Genomic DNA, 21026 nt, shown 5'->3' with positions numbered 1-21026 from the left:
CATGAGGTGTCTGTGCAAAATTTCGTGATTGTAAATGCGACGGTGCGGATACACTTTTTGTTTCACTTTTTCCCCATTATGTAGATAGGGGCAAAATTGATTGGTAAATTGGAACGCGCGGGGTTAAAATTTCGCCTTGTGGCTGTAGCTGCGATGGTGCAGATGCCAATTCGGACATACACACACACACACACGCACATACATACATACACACATTCAGCTTTATGTATTAGATTATGTTCTTTCCACTTACGGATTATGGCTCCAAGCGTGGTCACTGGTACCTTCAGTAGTTTGGAAATTCTCTTGTAGCCAATGTCATCAGTATGTTTTGCAAACAATAAGATTGATAAGCTATTGAGACAGCTCACTGGTTTTACCCATCATGAGACATTTATTGTGTTCAGACAACTTTTTATATGCCATCAGATATTTATCACTAAGTAGAAGGATGGATCTTAGCTTGTGTCCTCACTTTCCATGGCTTTTTGCACTTTTCTTTCTTCATGTGTTTTACACTTTTTCCCTGTGTCACTTCTCATTATTACACATCACTAACTTAATGGACATCTATAGTTTGATTTATTTTTTACCTCTGTGGATTTAGATGGTGTGAGGTAAATCCGGAGATATGACGATAAATCATGACATTCAAGTCATGTCAGGAAGCCCTCTCCTGGTGTCACCCCCCCCCCTTCCCTTCACACAACTGGTTTAGCAACAAATCCATGGCCATGTCCTGTGATATGGAAATGAGGTGGCTTAGGGACAATGGACACAGGATGACTCCCTGCCGTCACCCTGTAGTGGGGGCTGCTAGCTAGTTAGCAAGGCTATGGAAATAGCCAGACAGAACGACTCCAGTAAAAAATGGTTCATATCTCGCAAGCCATATTTCCGATAAATATGGCAACCATAAAAATGGTGTCTCCGCATGTGGACGATGCCGGCACACCCTTTTTATGGGAGCAGGACATTGGGAAATGCCCCAGGCGTGATATCAGCCAATGGGGAACTGGCAGACAGGTCATGAGTCCCCTCGTTCTGTAGCTAAATTCATAACTGTCACAATGAGAGCATTGGCGTCCGCCTACGACGCTCCCAGGCAAAGTTATGGCCAATATCCCCTTGGCTGGATAATTCTGATCCATGCAGGGGGAGTGGCAGTGCTTCCCTGTGAGGTCACTAAGGTAGGAGGGGACCTGGATCTGCCCAGGTTGATAACCCTACTTCGGCCATTTTCCAGCGTTCTTCTGCTCGGGGGCCTGGTTGGGAAAGACCTGTGAGAGAGTTCCTAGAAACCTGGTCTACAGCGCCCCCCTGTGGCCAGACACACAAGGTAACTGATTGAACTGTGTATGCCTGTTTGTAAACCATGCTTTATCTGTAACTGTACTCTGACATAACTGTATATTCTGTAGATTCCCTATTGTATATATTGTAGTTCTAGTGTGCTTTAGGCTGATTAAATTATATAATTAATCTTGGGCTGTTCTGTTATCTCGATCTTGAATCCCACGTCTGTGTGTTCGGCTAATAGTTACCGTAAATCGGTTGGTGGCAGCGAATTGTGCCAAGGATTATTGTGGGGAGGCCAGTGAGATTCGGGGAGATTTTATATATTCCGCCCGCGGAGGTCGGGGGAATATATACCTTACTCTCACCGGGGACCCTTCAATAATCGGCATAAGTAGTATAGCGGCCTCCTTGCTTATTGTCGGGCAATTCCATAATTGGCCTGACTATAAGAGGGGCGCTAGAGAGCGCGTCACGTGCTCTGTCTGTCGGTCGGGAGGTATAAAGGAGGGGTGACCCCCACTTGTTACCCCCCGATTGTGACGTACTGGTAGCCAGCGCGGGGGATTTCTGAGTGACCCCCCCGGTGGTTTGTGACATATTGGTGGCAAGCGGTGGGATCGAGATAATAGTGTGTGTGAGTGTGAGACCCATACTCCCAGACACTAAAGACTGCCTGCAGCAGCTGTGGCTGCTGGGGTCTTCAGACTAGCTCAACACTAGAGTGTCAGAGTGCAGATACTGTAAGGTGTGTGGAGGCATCAGGTGTCAGTTCTGTGTCAGTGACCAAAAGTCTGCAAGAATGGCTGAGAGCACCAGGAGCAAAGCCAAAGGAATGGCCGATGCTAAGGCCAGAGACGATGAGGAGGTTGTCCACGAGTCCTCCAGGAGCTCGACGCCAGAGAACAGCTCTGCAGAGGACATCGCACAACCTTGCACTGCTGGACAAAATGAGGAGGAGCTCGCCCAAGGTTCCTCAACGAGCCAGATGCCAGCCCTCCGCTCTGCAATGGACAGTGAATCACCAGGCTCCGCAGCGGGCCGCAGATCACCACGTGCCATTCCACCGAGCCTGGGAGGCTCGGATAGCCTTCTTCAAATGGCTATGGCCCTACTCCAGGCTGGAGACCGGGAGGGCTACCAGGCACTCCTGGCAGAGCGCAGGGCAGCGTGTGAGGCTGAGGCTGCGGAGCGGCAGGCAGCGCGTGAAGAGCGCCAGGCAGAGCGTGACTACCAGCTGCAGCTAGCTCAGCTCCGGCCCTCATCAGCCGCACGTGACCTTCAAGACACCAAACTTCCAAAGGTCCGTGTTGAGGACTTCCCAGTGCTGGAGAAGGATGGAGACTTGGACTCTTTCTTGACTGCTTTTGAACGGACTTGCTTGCAGCACCATCTGAACAAGGACCAGTGGGCCAAATACCTGACCCCCCGTTTAAGGGGTAAGGCCCTGGATATCCTTGGGGACTTGCCTGCTGAGGCAGATCAGGGCTACGACACCATCAAGCGGGCCCTGATCCAACAGTACAACCTCACTCCAGAGTCCTACCGCAAGAAGTTCCGGAGCCTACAGAAGGGACCAAAGGACTCCTGGGCTGACCACCGGCGGGCACTTGCCCGAGCTGCCGACCACTGGACCCAAGGCCTGCAGCTTTCCACCGGACCGGAGATCCTGGACTTGTTCATCACGGAGCAACTCTTGTGGAACTGCCCTGAGGATCTCCGCCAGTTCATCCGAGACCAGAAGCCAAAGGGGTCCACGGCTACAGCTGCCCTTGCCGATGACTACACCAACAACCGGGCCCCTGAGGCCAGGAGAGCGGCCACCAGCAGCACCTGGAGAGGGGGTAAGATGAATTCTGCGACTGCCCCACCTGCCCCTAGACTGCAGGGGGTGTCCCCCTCAACTCCCCTCTCCAGGCCCGTGGCAGAGCCAAGACGGTGCCACCAGTGCAACCTACCTGGACACTTCAAGGCCATGTGCCCTCAGCGTCCCAAGGCCCCGGCTCCGTCCCCGTCCCAAGGGCCGCCCAAGGTGTATTGTGTGGGTGGGGGTGGTGGTAGGTCCCTGGACAGCTTCCAACCTGTCACCGTCGGCCAGTCTGTGACCATAGGACTGCGAGACAGCGCCTCGGAGGTGACTCTGGTGCGGCCTGAGATGGTGTCCCCCCAAGACTTGATCCCTGGAAAAACCCTCGCTGTCTCCGGGATTGGAGGCATTGACCCGGCGCTGCCTGTTGCTGACATTTATGTGGACTGGGGCGCAGGACGAGGGGTGAGGGAGGTGGGGGTAACTGATCGGATCCCTGCAAACGTGCTACTTGGGACAGATTTGGGGCAGATAACCTCCCAGTTTGGGCCCCAACCAAGGGCTGAACCGTCAGCCCGTACTGACATGACTCCTAACAATGTTAATGTGTTATCTATGAATGATGTAAGGGAGGAGGGAGTGAACTCTGATATTTCTGCTTGCACAGACACCATAGACACACACACAGCTGCAGCTGTGACAGGGGAGGGGGTCAGAGAAAGGTGTGACAATGCCTCTACAAGTAACCAGCCTGTGAGCTGGGATCTGCTGCCCTCTGCAGGGATAAGCAGAGAGCAGGGTGCTGCAGGGGGAGGACCAGTGTGTGGGGTGGGGGCTACCACAGCAAATGTGGGGTCCCCAGAGATTTCACAGCGGGGTTCTGTTGCTGCAGGGGGGGAACAGGCAGGTGAGATTGGGGCCGGTCCAGGAGCGGAAGTGCTCCCAGGTAAGATCTCGGTGCAGGGTTCCCCCACAACCGGGGTGTCAGGAAGCCAGGTAGGTCTGCCTGAACCGGCGACTTGGTCAGGAACGGAGGAGGAGCAGGCACGACCCACGGTCGCAGCGGCTGTGGCCGCTGTCACCCGCAGTGGGAGTGCTGGAAGCCAAGGGGCCTCCCGGAGGTCCGATAGCTCTTCCCCTTCTGACCAAGTGGCAGCCGAGTCAGGTGGAGGCCAGGACACAGGTCCCGGGGTACTGACCGAAGATGTGACAGTCTCGTCGATTCTGGCCACATCTAGTCAGGGGTTTCAGGCAGCGTTAGAAGCTGACGACAGCCTGAAAGCTCTTAAGGAGCAGGCGGCACAGCCTCCCTCGGACTCGGACCCGGAGCGAGTGGTCTGGGACCAAGGACGGCTGTACCGGGCCACGGTCCAGCAGGGTTCACCAGAGGCGTGGCCCAGGGACCGACAGTTGGTGGTACCCTATCCGTTCCGGGCGGAGTTGTTGCGGATCGCACATGAGATTCCGATGGCCGGACACCTAGGGATCGCTAAGACCAAGGCCAGGTTAAACCAGCATTTCTACTGGCCAAAAATGGGGGCCGATGTGGCTGCCTACTGCCGTTCGTGTGAAACCTGTCAGAGAGTGGGGAAGGCGGGGCCACACCCCAAAGCCCCACTGGTATCTCTGCCAATCATCGATGAGCCTTTCAGGAGGGTGGCTGTGGATCTGGTCGGCCCGCTGGCCATCCCCAGCAGCTCCGGGAAACGCTTCATACTGACGGTAGTGGACTATGCCACCCGGTACCCAGAAGCAGTGGCCTTGTCGTCCATTCGGGCTGACAAGGTGGCCACCGCATTGCTGGAGATTTTCTCCCGAGTGGGTTTTCCCCAGGAAATGCTCACCGACCGGGGGACCCAATTCATGTCCCAGCTGATGGAGACCCTCTGTAAGCAAGTCCAGGTGCGACATCTGGTGGCCAGCCCGTACCATCCACAGACTAATGGCCTGTGCGAGCGGTTCAATGGCACCTTAAAGCAGATGCTTAAGATGTTGGTCGACTCCCATGGGCGTGACTGGGAGCGGTATCTCCCACACCTGTTATTTGCTTACCGGGAGGTTCCACAGGCCTCAACAGGATTCTCACCGTTTGAGCTCCTGTACGGGCGACGTGTGCGGGGCCCCCTGGCTCTGGTGAAAGAGGCTTGGGAAGGGGATTTGGCCACCCCTGGAGTGTCGGTTATCGAGTATGTCATGCGCTTCCGGGACAAAATGCAGGCCTTGACGCAACTGGTACACGACAATATGGCTCAAGCCCAGGCCGATCAGAAGCGTTGGTACGACCAGAACGCTGGTGAGAGGACCTACCAAGTGGGTCAAGAGGTGTGGGTACTGGTCCCCGTACCACAGGACAAGCTTCAGGCAGCCTGGGAAGGCCCATACCTCGTGTACCAGCAGCTCAACCCTGTAACGTACCTGGTCACCCTGGACCCTGCCCGTGGAAGGCGGAAGCCCTTCCATGTGAACATGATGAAGGCACATCATGAGCGGGAGGCGTGTGCACTCCCTGTGTGCAACCTGCCCGAGGAGGGAGAAGCGGAAACCCTCTTGGATATGCTAGCCCAGGTTAGGGCAGGCGGATCCATTGAGGATGTGGAGGTTGGCCACCAGCTCTTGGAGGACCAACGGTCCCAGCTGTGGGCCACCCTACACCCCTTCCGGGGGTTGTTTACCAACCAGCCCGGAAGGACTGACTTGGCTGTCCATCACGTGGACACTGGGGATCATCCCCCGATCCGGCGTTCAGCATATCGGGTCTCCCTGGAGGTGCAGCAACACATGCGCCAGGAGATTGACGAGATGCTGAAGCTGGGGGTGATCCAGGCATCCAACAGCGCTTGGGCCTCGCCTGTAGTCCTCGTCCCTAAGAAGGACCGAACCACGCGGTTCTGCGTGGACTACAGGGGGCTCAATGCTGTCACGGTCGCCGATGCGTACCCAATGCCACGCATCGATGACCTGCTCGATCAGTTGGCCGGGGCTCAGTACCTGACCATCATGGATCTGAGCCGGGGATATTGGCAGATCCCCCTGACTCGCAAGGCCAGGGAACGCTCTGCCTTTATTACCCCATTTGGACTGTACGAGTCCACGGTGATGCCATTCGGGATGAGGAATGCCCCTGCCACTTTCCAGCGGATGGTCAACACCCTGCTCAAGGGACTTGAAGGGTACGCGGCCGCGTACCTGGATGACATTGCCGTCTTCAGTCCCACCTGGGAGGACCACCTAGAGCATCTAGCACAGGTGCTCAGGCGGATCCACCGGGCAGGTTTGACCATCAAGCCGGGAAAGTGTCAGCTGGCCATGAGCGAGGTCCAGTACCTCGGTCACCGGGTAGGTGGGAGAACACTGAAGCCCGAGCCTGAGAAAGTGGAAGCCATCGCATCCTGGCCCACCCCCAGGACCAAGAAGCAGGTGATGTCCTTCTTGGGGACCGCTGGGTACTATAGGAGGTTTGTTCCATGCTATAGTAGCCTGGCAAAGCCCTTGACGGACCTCACCAAGAAGAAGCTGCCCTCTGCAGTCGATTGGACAATGGACTGCGAGACAGCCTTCCGGGCCCTAAAGGACGCCCTGTCCAGCCCGCCCGTGCTACAGGCAGCCGACTTCACGCGGCCGTTTGTAGTACAGACCGACGCCAGTGACTTCGGCCTCGGTGCGGTGCTCAGCCAGGTGGACTCTGCGAGCCAAGAGCACCCAGTCTTGTACCTGAGCAGGAAGCTGTTACCAAGGGAAGTTGCCTATTCCACGATGGAGAAGGAGTGCCTGGCCATAGTGTGGGCCCTGCAGCGTCTGCAACCCTATCTATACGGGCGCCACTTCATCGTGGAGACGGACCACAATCCCCTCAGCTGGTTGCACACCGTCTCTGGGACGAATGGGCGATTGTTGCGATGGAGCCTTGCGCTCCAGCAATACAACTTCACCATTCGCCACAAAAGGGGCCGTGACCACGGTAACGCAGACGGGCTGTCCCGACAAGGAGAGGTCGCGGACGGGCGCACGGGGGAACACCGGAGTGTGCTGCCCCCTAGCGCCCTCAAAAGGGGGGAGGTGTGAGGTAAATCCGGAGATATGACGATAAATCATGACATTCAAGTCATGTCAGGAAGCCCTCTCCTGGTGTCACCCCCCCCCCTTCCCTTCACACAACTGGTTTAGCAACAAATCCATGGCCATGTCCTGTGATATGGAAATGAGGTGGCTTAGGGACAATGGACACAGGATGACTCCCTGCCGTCACCCTGTAGTGGGGGCTGCTAGCTAGTTAGCAAGGCTATGGAAATAGCCAGACAGAACGACTCCAGTAAAAAATGGTTCATATCTCGCAAGCCATATTTCCGATAAATATGGCAACCATAAAAATGGTGTCTCCGCATGTGGACGATGCCGGCACACCCTTTTTATGGGAGCAGGACATTGGGAAATGCCCCAGGCGTGATATCAGCCAATGGGGAACTGGCAGACAGGTCATGAGTCCCCTCGTTCTGTAGCTAAATTCATAACTGTCACAATGAGAGCATTGGCGTCCGCCTACGACGCTCCCAGGCAAAGTTATGGCCAATATCCCCTTGGCTGGATAATTCTGATCCATGCAGGGGGAGTGGCAGTGCTTCCCTGTGAGGTCACTAAGGTAGGAGGGGACCTGGATCTGCCCAGGTTGATAACCCTACTTCGGCCATTTTCCAGCGTTCTTCTGCTCGGGGGCCTGGTTGGGAAAGACCTGTGAGAGAGTTCCTAGAAACCTGGTCTACAGCGCCCCCCTGTGGCCAGACACACAAGGTAACTGATTGAACTGTGTATGCCTGTTTGTAAACCATGCTTTATCTGTAACTGTACTCTGACATAACTGTATATTCTGTAGATTCCCTATTGTATATATTGTAGTTCTAGTGTGCTTTAGGCTGATTAAATTATATAATTAATCTTGGGCTGTTCTGTTATCTCGATCTTGAATCCCACGTCTGTGTGTTCGGCTAATAGTTACCGTAAATCGGTTGGTGGCAGCGAATTGTGCCAAGGATTATTGTGGGGAGGCCAGTGAGATTCGGGGAGATTTTATATATTCCGCCCGCGGAGGTCGGGGGAATATATACCTTACTCTCACCGGGGACCCTTCAATAATCGGCATAAGTAGTATAGCGGCCTCCTTGCTTATTGTCGGGCAATTCCATAATTGGCCTGACTATAAGAGGGGCGCTAGAGAGCGCGTCACGTGCTCTGTCTGTCGGTCGGGAGGTATAAAGGAGGGGTGACCCCCACTTGTTACCCCCCGATTGTGACGTACTGGTAGCCAGCGCGGGGGATTTCTGAGTGACCCCCCCGGTGGTTTGTGACAGATGGGTTGTTACATCTGGTGAGAAATTCATGTCAATAGCACCTTTAGAAATATATTTACTTAGAAAATTCATGACATGTTCAATACTTATCTAAGCTGCTGTCTATACATACATTCTGTATGTCAAACAAACATGTACACATGTACATATGACAGATTTGCATTTCAAATATAACATACCTACATACATATATACAATGCATTGCAAATATAATACACATACATATATTTATATAAATACATTGCACATGACACTCATACATACACATATATACACTGGAGATCAAAATTAAAGAACAACACACAATTTCCTAAATGTTGTGGTCATTGTGTAGTCCTATGTGATTATATCCTAACATGAGTAAACTAGCAGTATTTTAAGCTTATTTCATAAATTTAATTTATTGTAAAGCACATCATAAAAATGTAAATGAGATTATTGAAAAAGAACACTGAACAAAATTAGAGAACACTTTCAGATACCTGCAAGTTATTTGTGTTAATCTGGCACCTGGTGCTAATTTCCTTAATTATCTGACAAACCCTATGTAACTAGCAGCCTAACTTTCCAGTTTGCACTGACTTTGCAAAAATGGTGTGCTGTCCCAAAGTGATTGAAACCCTCCGGCAGCAGGTTTTCCAGATGAAGGCAATGGGGTGACCCAATCAACCATAGCAAGAGACGTTGGTTGTTCCAATCTGTGATTTTGAGAATATTTCATCTTTACAACATCACAAACTCTTTCAAGTCCCTCAAGAAGGCTTGTCACCCTCGAAAGACGAAAGAGAGGACAGGATACTGCGAAGAATCTCCATGGGCAATCGTTTCAACACTGTAGCTAAAATCGCTTGCCAGTTCAGCACTGAACAGCTAAAGTCTGACTTGTCATACAGTGTCACGACGTTTAAGGCTATGTGCGCACTAGAAAAGTGATTTTTCTCAAGAAAATTTCTTGAGAAACTTCTGGGAGTTGAAGATTACCACACCTGCGGTAAAAAACTGCACCAAAACTGCGGGAAAAACGCATGCGTTTTTGCCACGATTTTGCCGCGGTGTTGCCGCGTTTTTCCGCAGGTTGGTTCCTGCATTTTTTTTATGCTAAACTGCAATAAATAATATAGATAATAGATAGATAATAGATAAATAGACAGATAATGGATAGAGGGAAAGATGAATAGATGAATAGATAGACAGATAGATAGATGAGAAAGACCTATATAATGTCCCACCCCCTTGCATATTCTAAGCTGGCACCCTTTAGTGACTTTCATGTGGCACTAAAGGGTGCCTAGCCTTGTATTTAGCCAAAAAATAAATAAATAATTAAAAAAAAAAATGACGTGAGGTCCCCCCATCTTTTGTAGCCAGCTAGGGTAAAGCAGACGGCTGCAGCATGCAGACCACAGCTTTCAGCTTCACCTTGGCTGGTAATCCAAAACAGAGGGCACTCCACACTGTTATTTTACATTAAATAAATAATTTAAAACAAAAAACGTGGGGTCCCCCCAAATTGGATCACCAGCCAAGGTAAAGCGGACACCTGGGGTTTGATATTCTCAGACTAGGGAGGGCCACTGTTATTGGACACTCCCCAGCCTAAAAATAGCAGGCTGCAGCCGCCCCAGAAGTGGCGCATCCATTAGACGTGCCAATCCTGGCGCTTCGCCCCAACTCATCCCGTTGCTCTGGTGCGGTGGCAAACGGGGTAATATATGGGGTTGATGCCAGATGTGCAATGTCACCTGGCATCAAGCCCTGGGGTTAGTGATGTCACAGCATCTATCAGATACCCGACATCACCAACCCAGTCAGTAAGAAATAAAATATAGACAACAAAAAAAGTTTTATTTGAAAAATAACTCCCCACATTCCCTCTTTCACCAATTTATTGAAAAGAGCAATCAAATTCAGGTCCGGCGTAATCCAATAAGGGGGTCCCATGGCATCCACACCATAGTCACTGTCCTAGTCAATAAAGAAAAGAATGTTCCCAATTGGCTGGGAGAGCAATGCAGTGACCTGAGCTAAAATCAATAGGTCAGCCCAGGTCACTGCAGGGGATGACGAGCGCTGCCATCAGGAAGTTAGATGAGATCATTACCTGCTGTGATGATCTCCTGCAGTCCTGCCATCAGCGCTGTCACTGCCTTCTATGCCCGCCGCGTTCTCAGCAGTATCGCGAGAGCCCGTGACATCACCGCTTGTGACAGTCTCGGGCCGCGGGCATAGACGACAGTGACAGCGGTGACGTCAGGAGGCAGGAGATCATCACAGCAGGTAATGATCTCATCTCACCTCCTGACAGCAGCGCTCAGCATCCCCGCAGCTGCACGCACTGCAGGGTGGCAGCTGCTGACACTGTGGGCAGACACTGTCACTGCAGTGCTGGCAGCGGCGGGGCTGGAGCGGGAGATAGACTGCACGGGCACCCGCCAGAGGTCACATGGAAGTGCTTCCGTGCGGCGTCCAGGGAGTGTGATGTGTGTGTTTACTCTCTGCTCCGCTTCCTCTTCTGGCATAATGACCTCCCTTCCTGCAAAACCGCAGGCAGCGATGAGCATTACCGCAGGTAAATCGCGGCTATACCGAGGGTATACCGCACATCATTTGCTACCTGCGGTATACCCCCGGTATTTCGCGATTACATTACAGTGAATGGCGTGAAATACCGGGGGTATACCGCAGGTACCTGTGGAAAAGAAGTGACATGCACATTTTCTCAAGAAATTTTCTCAAGAAAATCTTCAGAAAGAATTTTCTTGAGAAAAAAACGCAGTGTGCGCACAGCTATTTTTTTTTCCCATATGATTTGCTGGGAAATGTCTGCAGAAAGATCACAAGCATTTCTCAAGAAATTTCTGCGGGTAAAACCGCTGGTAAAAACGCCTAGTGCGCACAGGGCCTAAGAACATTTGGACTGAAAGTCCACTCTGCAGTAACCAAACCTTTCATTAGCGGAAAAAAATCAAAAGGCTAGACTCACCTTTGGTGAGGAGCATGTTGTGTGGACAGAGGAGAAGTGGTCCACAGTTCTTTTTAGTGATGAAAGAAAGTTTAAATTTATTTGAGTCTGATGGGAAACATTATGTTTCTTGACAAACTGGAGAAAGACTGAACTCACAGTGTGTTAAGTCAGTGAAAGGTGGTGAAGGAAGTGTCATGGTTTGGGGAATTTTTTCCCCAGCAGGAGTTGGACCTCTCATACAACTACATGGCAGAGTGAATGCAAGTGTGTATCAGAACCTTCTTCAACAACACGTCACACAGCAAAATGGGTAAAGCAGTTCCTTGAAACAGAACACATTGAAACAATGAAATGGCCGCCCAGAGGCCTGATCTAAACCCAATAGAAAACCTCTGGAAAATCCTTGGTAACAAAGTTATGGCCAATTAACCCACAACAGTCAATGAACTGTGGAAGAGTCTGGAAGAAAAGTGGACCAAAATCCCACCAGAGCAGTGTGAGAGACTAGTGATGTTCTGTGGCCGCAGATGTGCTGAAGTCATTCACAGCAAAGACTGGTGACTGTTCTCACCTTCAGAAAATGTACTTATAATCTTTCTCTGTGCTACATTCATTTTTATTGCTGTTCTCTAATTATGATCATCACGTTTTCGTCAAAATAAAGGTTTTATGTTGATAAATCTGTTCTAAGTGCCCCCTACAAAAAAAACATGAAATGTTAATCAATGTAGATTACATTATTTCTGAAAAGAGCACTTGATCATATATTGTTCTCTAATTTTGATATCCTGTGTACATATGCCATAAACACATGACGCACATACATACACATACATTGCATATATGATACATTTATACACATAATTGCCTTTTGTGTGTCTAGATGAATCTTTCAGGTACAAGGAGGCAACTGAGGATATATTTAGCCATGGAGAATTGGTTATATCTCAAACTTGGTAATCATTAAAAGCATAGCAGTGCAGTAAACATCCCCTTCCCCACTTCCATATCCCTTAAAGTAGATATAAAGAAAGATACAATAGCTATACCAATGAGAAACTCATACTGGAAGAGTGTTGTGGAGGCAAGGCTGGGCAGGTTTTGCTATCGGGCCTCCCTTTCTAACATGCTGCCCTCTGCCACTGGAGGCGAGATGCTCTACACTTGCCTCATGCCAATGTGAGCATATCTGTCACTTTTCAACTTCAGAAGAGTTCACCTATTTGTTATTTTGATATATCTCAGTTGCAATGATGTAAAGTAAAGTTTAATGAAAAGGATTCTCAAACTCAAGTAATAAGAAGATTGCCACATCTGGCTTACTAAGAGGAAAACAATTTTCTTCCTATTATCGTTTATTCTAACATTTAATCAGTAACACAGACCACTTGTGATTGACTGTTACTGATGACTAAGACAAATGCTGGTAATAACATTAAAAAAAGTCTTTAAATGCCTTTTTGCTTAACAATATTGCGATAGCTCCACGGTTCATCATTTCCTCTGTTAGTTGTTTTTTTTTTAAGCCAGAAACATTTCAGATGAGTACGCTTCACTAAAAAAGTGGCATTAATTGTGTCAATGTGTTTACCACTTGCCTTTAACAGCTGTCAGATCATAAACCAATATAATATATTGGTAATTCATTACATCTATTTGTGTTATACAGTTACGACTATGCTCTACACTTGAGAGTTTGAATTTCGACTTCTTTTTCCATTTGTGATAGAGTAAGGAAGCAACAGGTGGTCATAAAGTTATATGACTTGTAATCTCGTGTCCCATCTTTGCTCTTTATTTTCTCCTGACCTTGAAGACTTGTTTATTGGTGCGCTAGCTCTGCTACTGATGTGTTAACTAAAAAAAAAATCCTTTTTATGATGACATGATTCGTTCCATGGATGTTCGCTGTCAGAACTTCTGGGGTTTCTTTTCTCTTTTTACTGTGGTAGCCTTTCCAAGTACTTCCATACATCCTTTTTACTTGTTAACCTCTTCCGCTATGTCTTTGATCTTTAGAGATTTTCATTGTAAACGTCTTCTAATCTGCCATCTGTGAACTCTTTGAAATTTTTTACTCTTTTACATTTTTTTCTCAGTTTAACATCCTTTAAACATTTTGAGAGAATCTCCAAGAATTTTTGTTTTTCATCCATCCCTGATGTTTTGATGTTATGCAATTGATTCATCAATCGGTACCACCTTTCAGCTCATGTCAAGTATTGCCTCTTGCTGAGGTTGATTTCACTAAGCATATACAGTATGTAGGCAGTACTGAAAATAAAACTAAAATCTCTGCCCAAATAGTATGTTACTTCTACATTTCAATAGCATCAGTGTTTCATTTTTAGATTAGTTATTAGGACAGAGATGCAGATATCCAGGATTTTATTTTATTTGTACATGATGAAGTACGGTCTCAATGATTTAGCTATGTTACAAAGAGTTGTGTATTTTTCTACAGTGGAAATCCTGAAATAATAGCCTGAACGATGTTTAATTAGAACCGTTTGTATAAAAATACCAGGAAGACAGACTAAATTCAGGAGAAGAATCAAACGCTTATAGCCTAAACTAGGAAATAAAGTTGTACTAGTTCTGGAGGGAATAGCAAAGATCGGAGCTCAGCAAGAAAGCCAAAAATCAAGTAAGAGAGAAGGCAGAACATCATTATTATTGCAATTAAGATCACAACCAGGACACAATTATCAGTTTAATCCAAACACAAACAGAATTGGAACCAAAATGAGCCAAAAAGGAAAGGTAATTAACACAGAATATAGTGGCCTTAGCTGGAAAAACTGAACAACTTACTAAATTACCTTAACAAGTGACAAATGTTGTCTTATGAGTCACTTTTTTTATAAGGGAAAGTACAGATGGCCATTAAACAATCTATCTAACTGCCCTTTTTCAAGAGATACATGTCCACATAGATATGCAAATGGAAATAGAAATAACAGTATAATTAAACCCAGAGCAAAAATATTTCCTGCCAATAAGACATTCGGGGGAAAATACACAGAAACAGGGTTAGACAGCCAAAATTGCTTTATTGTGTGACAAGTTACTAGTTATTGTCTGTAAGTGCAACTTAATTATCATCATATGAGAAAGAACATTACATTCTTCTAATTGGTTACATAAATGAAGGATCCATCTACATATATTTTAGTTTACTCAGAAAATAAATTGACATTTTGTTTCTTATTATGTAGTAAACAGCTAAAAAAAACCTTTCATGATGCAATTGTAGGTTTAGCTTATGTAGAAGTCAAATGTGTGTACCATTGACATTGCTGGCGGTTAATTGCTTGTTTGGTTGACAGCTATTTCCCCCATACGCATGAGCATTTATGTGCTGTCTATTGGGAGAGTGGAGAAAGTTGCAGCCAAACTGCTCTGGCACCATCTTATCTAACTGAGAACAAAAGAATTCGAATTGTCAAACCCTTATCTCTCCAGCATTATCAGTCAAGGAAGAATCAGGAGATCCCCAAATATATTGGATAGTTGTTTGAATTGATTTTTTAATCATGTTTATTGGGGTTTATCGTGGTTCTGGGTGAGCTAAAAAAAAAAAATCTACCAGACCTGCCCTCATAAACTATAAAGATGAGATATAGAATACAGTTCTATATTCTCAGAATAACTGAATTTCAGTGTTAAGCTGTAGCTACTCTTCACTGCTCCACTTACCTTCTGGGATATTACAGCATTCATCAAAGGGCCTGCTCTGTGCTGTTAGTAACAGCCGCCCCCCTGACTATAGCTGCCTCCCTGCAGTTGGAGAACAGGGGGCATTGCCACATCCCCACCATGTTCCCTTTTCTTGGATAAATAGAAGCAGCAATTATCAAGGGGCTGGCTGTTACTAAAGGCCCAGTCACACACAACGACTTACCAGAGATCCCGAAAACGATGCGACCTGATAAGGATCGCTGGTAAGTCGCTGGGAGGTCGCAGGTGAGATGTCACACAGTCAGATCTTACCAGCGATGCAGGAACAATACAGGTCACAGTAGTGACCTGTATAACGATCTCAGCAGTCACTGTGACCCTGTCACACAGTGTCAAACACAGCGATGTGTCATCACCTTTGAAGAAAATGGCCTGGACCATTCTGCAACGACTAGCGATCTCACAGCAGGGGCCTGATCGCTGGTAGATATCACACATAACGAGATCGCTAACGGGATCGCTACTGCGTCACCAAGATGGTGACTTAGCAGCGATCTCGCTAGCGATCTCGTTATGTATGACGGTACTTTAACAGCATGGAGAAGAAGGCCATGCCCCCTGATGTATGCTGTAATGTTCCAGGGGGTAGGGGGATTAATGAAAAGAAGCTTCAGCTTCACACTGAATTGCAGGTATTGCGAGGAAATAGAACTGCACTGGGCATGAGGGCAGGCCATGTAGATTTTTTTTTTTATTTCCCTGGAGTATCCCTTTAAGACTACTTTCAGTTGGCCTCAATATCAGTGCATTTTAGCATTTATACTAAGATGGCAAAACTTCAATGTCTGTGTGTCAAATGAATCAAAAAGCATATAGGAACTGTAGTTTGGTTCAGTAGAACAATACGACATCTGGGTATTGGGGTTGCAATACAAACCCTACAACATGCCCACATTATGGCTGTCTGAATGTCACCTAGATCTACAGCCATGCTTAGATTAATAAGTAATTGTGATAGTATTGTAATACTGCAGGTGCCAAAAACAGGTCCTCCATAACATGTTCCACCTACGGAACTAACATCTGGAGACTGAAATGTAACAAAACAAGCTAATGTGCAGACATCTGAGCAAAGTTATCAATGAATTTGAATGTATTATGTGTTTTTTTCATCTTTCTTCAAGGAGTGAATGAACTGGACCAAACCGTAACCGTTCTTCTCACAACTAAAATGTTTGTTGGAGGATTTTTAGGATGTCTTCTTGATAACACCATTCCAGGTAAACTATACATAAATTCATTGCTTCCTGTTGCAACACTTGATGTTAAGACACACGTGTAAACCATATGTGTATCAGAGATAAAACTTTAAAAGAATATCAGTTTTAGAAGTGGTTACATATGTGTACCTTAGCATACTCAGAGCATAAGTACCTTACACATCTGTGAAGTGTATGCGTAAGATGCAAAGGTCAGAATACAACCAATGTATGTGAAAAATATATTTAGACATCTTTTTTTTTAATTATTTATTCTAAGCCTATACAAATAACAATGGTTAAGTCCAAAAGAAACATCTTCACTCTTCTTGGTGTTACTAAGCTACATCAGGTAATTGGTATGCATCTTAAATGGAGAATTATTGCAGTTATGATATGTTCTGGCCTTTTCAAATCTGTATAATTCTCTGACATTCTCGAAAATGTTGGTCTTTGTTGCCTGAACCCTACCGTTGTATTGTCATTACAAAGGTCATGTTCCTAATTGCCAGAGGAATGACTATAAAATGTGTAATGTTACAGAGTCAAATGTCTCTTTTTTTAGTGATTCTTTGACTTATGAACTTCAGATTGACTCCTGACTATGAACCTGAGCCATATTTCATGAATCATCTGTTGCTATTAATGTCCTCCAATCTTTTTCTGTCTGCTCCCCATTAAGATCGCTAGCCTTGTTGAAGTTCTACTGATCGTCAGGTTACAATTACTGGATTAACAGTCAGCATTAGTTTGGTCCAATACCTTATCAATGTCAGGCTTTCTGCAGAAGCTGGTGGCATGGGAAGCAGTTAGACATCTTCCAACATCTTTTCCTCTGTTTAGCTCATGTCAGTCTGCATAGCTCCGCACAATCCACAACCTGTAGATTCTCTTTGGTATACAGATCAGCTAAAGCCTGCTTTACACCATACGATCCAGCATACTATATCGTATGCGATTGTACCCGCCCCCATCGTATGTGCGGCACGTTCAATTTGTTGAACGTGTCGCACAAACAAATAACCCCCCGTCACACGTACTTACCCGTCCATACGACCTCGATGTGGGCGGCGAATATCCACTTTCTGGAGTGGGAGGCCACTTCCTGAAGTGGGAGGGACGTTCGGCATCTCAGCGACGTCACACGGCAGCCGTCCAATAGAAGCGGAGGGGCGGAGATGAGCGGGACGTAAACATCCCGCCCACCTCCTACTTCCGCATTGCCGGCAGGAGCCGCAGGACGCAGGTAAGATCTGTTCATCGTTCTCGGGGTGTCACACACTGCAATGTGTGCTGCCCCGGGTACGATAAACAACCTGACGTTCAATTTTTAGGAATTGAACGACGTGCATGCGATGAACGTTTTACCATTCAATCGCAATCGCACGTAGCTGTTACATGCTACAATGTAACTTACGATGCCGGATGTGCGTCACTTACGACGTGACCCCGCCGACACATCGTAGGATATATTGTAGCGTGTAAAGCGCCCTTAAGGCCCCTTTCACACATCAGTTTTTTTACATCAGTCACAATCTGTCGAATCTTGAAAAAAAAAAACGGATCTGGCGACTGAGGCAGCTGGATCTGTTTTTTTGTCATCGACTTGTATTATTGACGGATGGCCTCACGTTTCATCCGTTGTTCGATGGATCCATCGCAAATTGTTTGTCCAGCGGGCGGAGACATCGGACAAAGTAACGTTTTTTGTCTACATCTGAAAATCGGACAGCGACGGATGCGTCACCGTCTGTTGTTTGGCAGAATGGTAGCCTATGGGTTCAGAATCCATTGTAATCTGTCAAATGACGGAATCCGGCGACGGATTCAGTTTTTTTAACTGAGCATGCTAAATTATTATTTAGTATCAAATTAGTCATCCAGCCCCCAATTAGGAAAGGTTTATAAACCTGTCAGGTAGGGATTCACTCATCAATGTCCCAGCAAGCAAGCCAGCCAGCGGGAGTCCAGCCAACGGGAGTCCAGCCAGCGGGAGTTGCAGTGTGCAGGCAAGCAATTTTTTTTTTCCATTACTCTCCTTGTATTTCAAAAAAGAGCTGTGTAGCTCTTTGTAGAATACAAATCTCTGTGTAGAATACACCGCACGTGTCATTCTCAGTGCTGTGATTGGGTGGATCCAAAAATGACGCCGACGCAGTTGCATGATGCACTATCTTTCTCGCTCCTTTTCAAGAACGATTGCTTCCAAATGATTGGCCTCAAAAGTAAAATCCACATAAATCTTCACAATGTTCGCAATCCCACCTTCTATTTTTACCACTTGTTCTACAATCTGTCAAAGATGGGGTGTAAAAACACTGTATATATAGGTTTTCCGTAGCCAATAACGTTTGGGAGCCTCCCACTGGTTGTTTTTAAAAAACAGATCCGTTGAAAAATGTAAGAAACGGATGAAAAAACTGATGTGACGAATCCGTTTTTTTGCCGGATCCACTGGTCGGATCCATCATAAAATGGATCTGTCACATCAGTTTTTCCACAATCTGCGATCGATCCGTCGAGCCAATGGATTGTGACTTACGGCAAAAAAATGATGTGTAAAGGGGGCCTGAGCTAGATGTGTGGTAGCAGAGGATCCATAAAACAATCTGAATAGGAAAGCAATGTATAAGTGTTGGAATTCATAGTTACATAGTTACATAGGTTGAAAAAGACCTAGGTCCATCTAGTTCAACCTTCCTCCACCAGTTCTACATTTTGTCACTGTCATTTATAACTTACAATGTTGTGTGAAGAAATCATCCAGCCCTTTTTTAAAAGCTGTTATAGTGACAACTATTACTACCTCTTGTGGTAGGGCATTCCACAGTCTGACTGCTCTAACTGTAAAGAACCCTTTCCTATTTAGCTGCTGGAATCGCTTTCCTTGAATCTTATCAGATCAGCTCATCTCTACTTCTAATAATATCCTGGTGCAAACAATTTCATAATTATTACTATTTATTAAACTCATTTATATTCATATTCCACAGCGCTGTATGGAAATCACCTCACTGTCCCCATTGGGGTTCACAATCTACATTCCCTATCAGTATGTCTTTGGAGTGTGGGAGGAAACTAGAGGATCTGGTGGTAACTGGCAAAAACAAGGGAAAACCAGCTCCTTCCAGAATTTGTACTTGCTGGGATTTAAACCCAGGACGCCAGGGCTGTAAAGCACCAATGTACACACAACAATGATTTAGGGCAGAGATGAAGACTCAGTAGCTGCTACTTTAATAAATTATTCCAAGGACAAAGGTATGCCTGTCATACTTTACTAATTTAGCTTTTTTCCCCCCCCCCAAAAAAAAATTGAATGATGCTATATTAAGTGATTATCATTTGTGTTGCAAATGTAAAAATAGTAAAAAAAAATGGGAAGAGGAAGGAGAAGAAGAAGAAGAAGAAGAAGAAAAAGACGGAGGAGAAGAAGAAGGAGAAGGAGAAGAAGAAGGAGAGTGAAAAGGAGGAGAAGGAGAAGGAGAAGGAAAAGAAGGAGAAGGAGAAGAAGAAGGGGAAGGGGAAGAAGAAGGAGAAGGAAAAGGAAAAGGAGAAGGAGAAGGAGAAGGAGAAGGAGGAGAAGGAGGAGGAGAAGGAGAAGGAGTAGGAGGAGGAGAAGGAGGAGGAGAAGGAGGAGGAGGAGGAGAAGGAGGAGGAGAAGAAGAAGAAGGAGGAGAAGAAGAAGAAGAAGAAGAAGAAGAAGAAGAAGAAGAAGAAGGGGTAGGGGAAGGAGAAGTAGAAGAACTTTACATAGCAACATTCAATTTTTGTTTTTTTGTGGAGTAAAAAAGCTATATTAATAAAGTATGATAGTTATATCTTTGTCCATGGAATAATTGATTAAAATTGCAGCTTCTGACTCTTCCTCTCTGGCCTGAATCAAGACCAAGTGACCTACATTGCTGTGCAATGAGTATATAATGTCTGTGCTTCAGCATCTGATCTCAGGATGTTGCTGTCCTCATACTTGCATGTTTTGGCTAGCAACCAGCATAGTGCAATAAATCATTTGTTTAGCAAAGAAATGAAGATCTTGTTTTCTTATTTCCGCTTAGGTTCAGATGAAGAAAGGGGAACTTCTACTTGGCATAAACAAATGCATGCAGGGAAAACTAATGGCAGTCTAGGACAATCTTGTTATGATCTGCCTTTTGTCACGAAATACCTAAGAAGGCTTTCAGGGACTCGATACATTCCATTCTTGCCAACATTTCAGATGGATAGAAATTAACCCCCCTCCTCCAACACGCTGAGTTTCATAAGCAGCATCCACAGGTCGCATGCTGAAGATTTCCCTTCCCAGACGCCAGAAGAATATCATCAATGCGGCACCTACAGGAAAACATGCTTTATGCATGTTGCTAAAAAAGAAATATAAGATTGTCAGCGTGTGTTTTCTTTACTCTGTTCTCTAGTTATTAAAATTTGATTGAGCAACAAAAGCATAAGAAGTCTGGATTAAATTGTGGTCCTTAAAATACCGTGTTAATGTGTTAGCTCTAAACGCCAAATTACTTTAAGTAAACAAACTTTCATTTAATGGTTACAAATAACTTAAAGAGAGGTTACTTCAGCTCACCGTGTAATATTCTGAGACAGTCTGGAGTATGGATGATGGCCCTGCCGTGGCACGATGAAATACAGGAGAAAGTGATATGGACAGTATAGAGGAC

General features: G+C 46.4%; 1 protein-coding gene across 1 annotated transcript in view; it reads left to right on the top strand.

The window, feature by feature from the left end:
• The window catches only part of LOC142303441 (solute carrier family 23 member 2-like), a 511942-nt gene extending 491147 nt beyond the window's left edge, over positions 1 to 20795 (top strand). Inside the window, exons 11-12 of the mRNA XM_075344788.1 lie at positions 16276 to 16371; positions 20409 to 20795. Coding sequence (XP_075200903.1) covers positions 16276 to 16371; positions 20409 to 20584 — 272 coding nt within the window. The 3' untranslated portion in view covers positions 20585 to 20795. The remainder of the gene's footprint in view (positions 1 to 16275; positions 16372 to 20408) is intronic.
• Positions 20796 to 21026: the final 231 nt, after the last annotated feature.

This window comes from Anomaloglossus baeobatrachus, chromosome 4, assembly GCF_048569485.1.
Source record: "Anomaloglossus baeobatrachus isolate aAnoBae1 chromosome 4, aAnoBae1.hap1, whole genome shotgun sequence".
Taxonomy (NCBI): Eukaryota; Metazoa; Chordata; class Amphibia; order Anura; family Aromobatidae; genus Anomaloglossus; species Anomaloglossus baeobatrachus.
The sequence above is the reverse complement of the archived record's forward strand: the minus strand, read 5'-3'. Positions and strand labels throughout refer to the sequence as shown.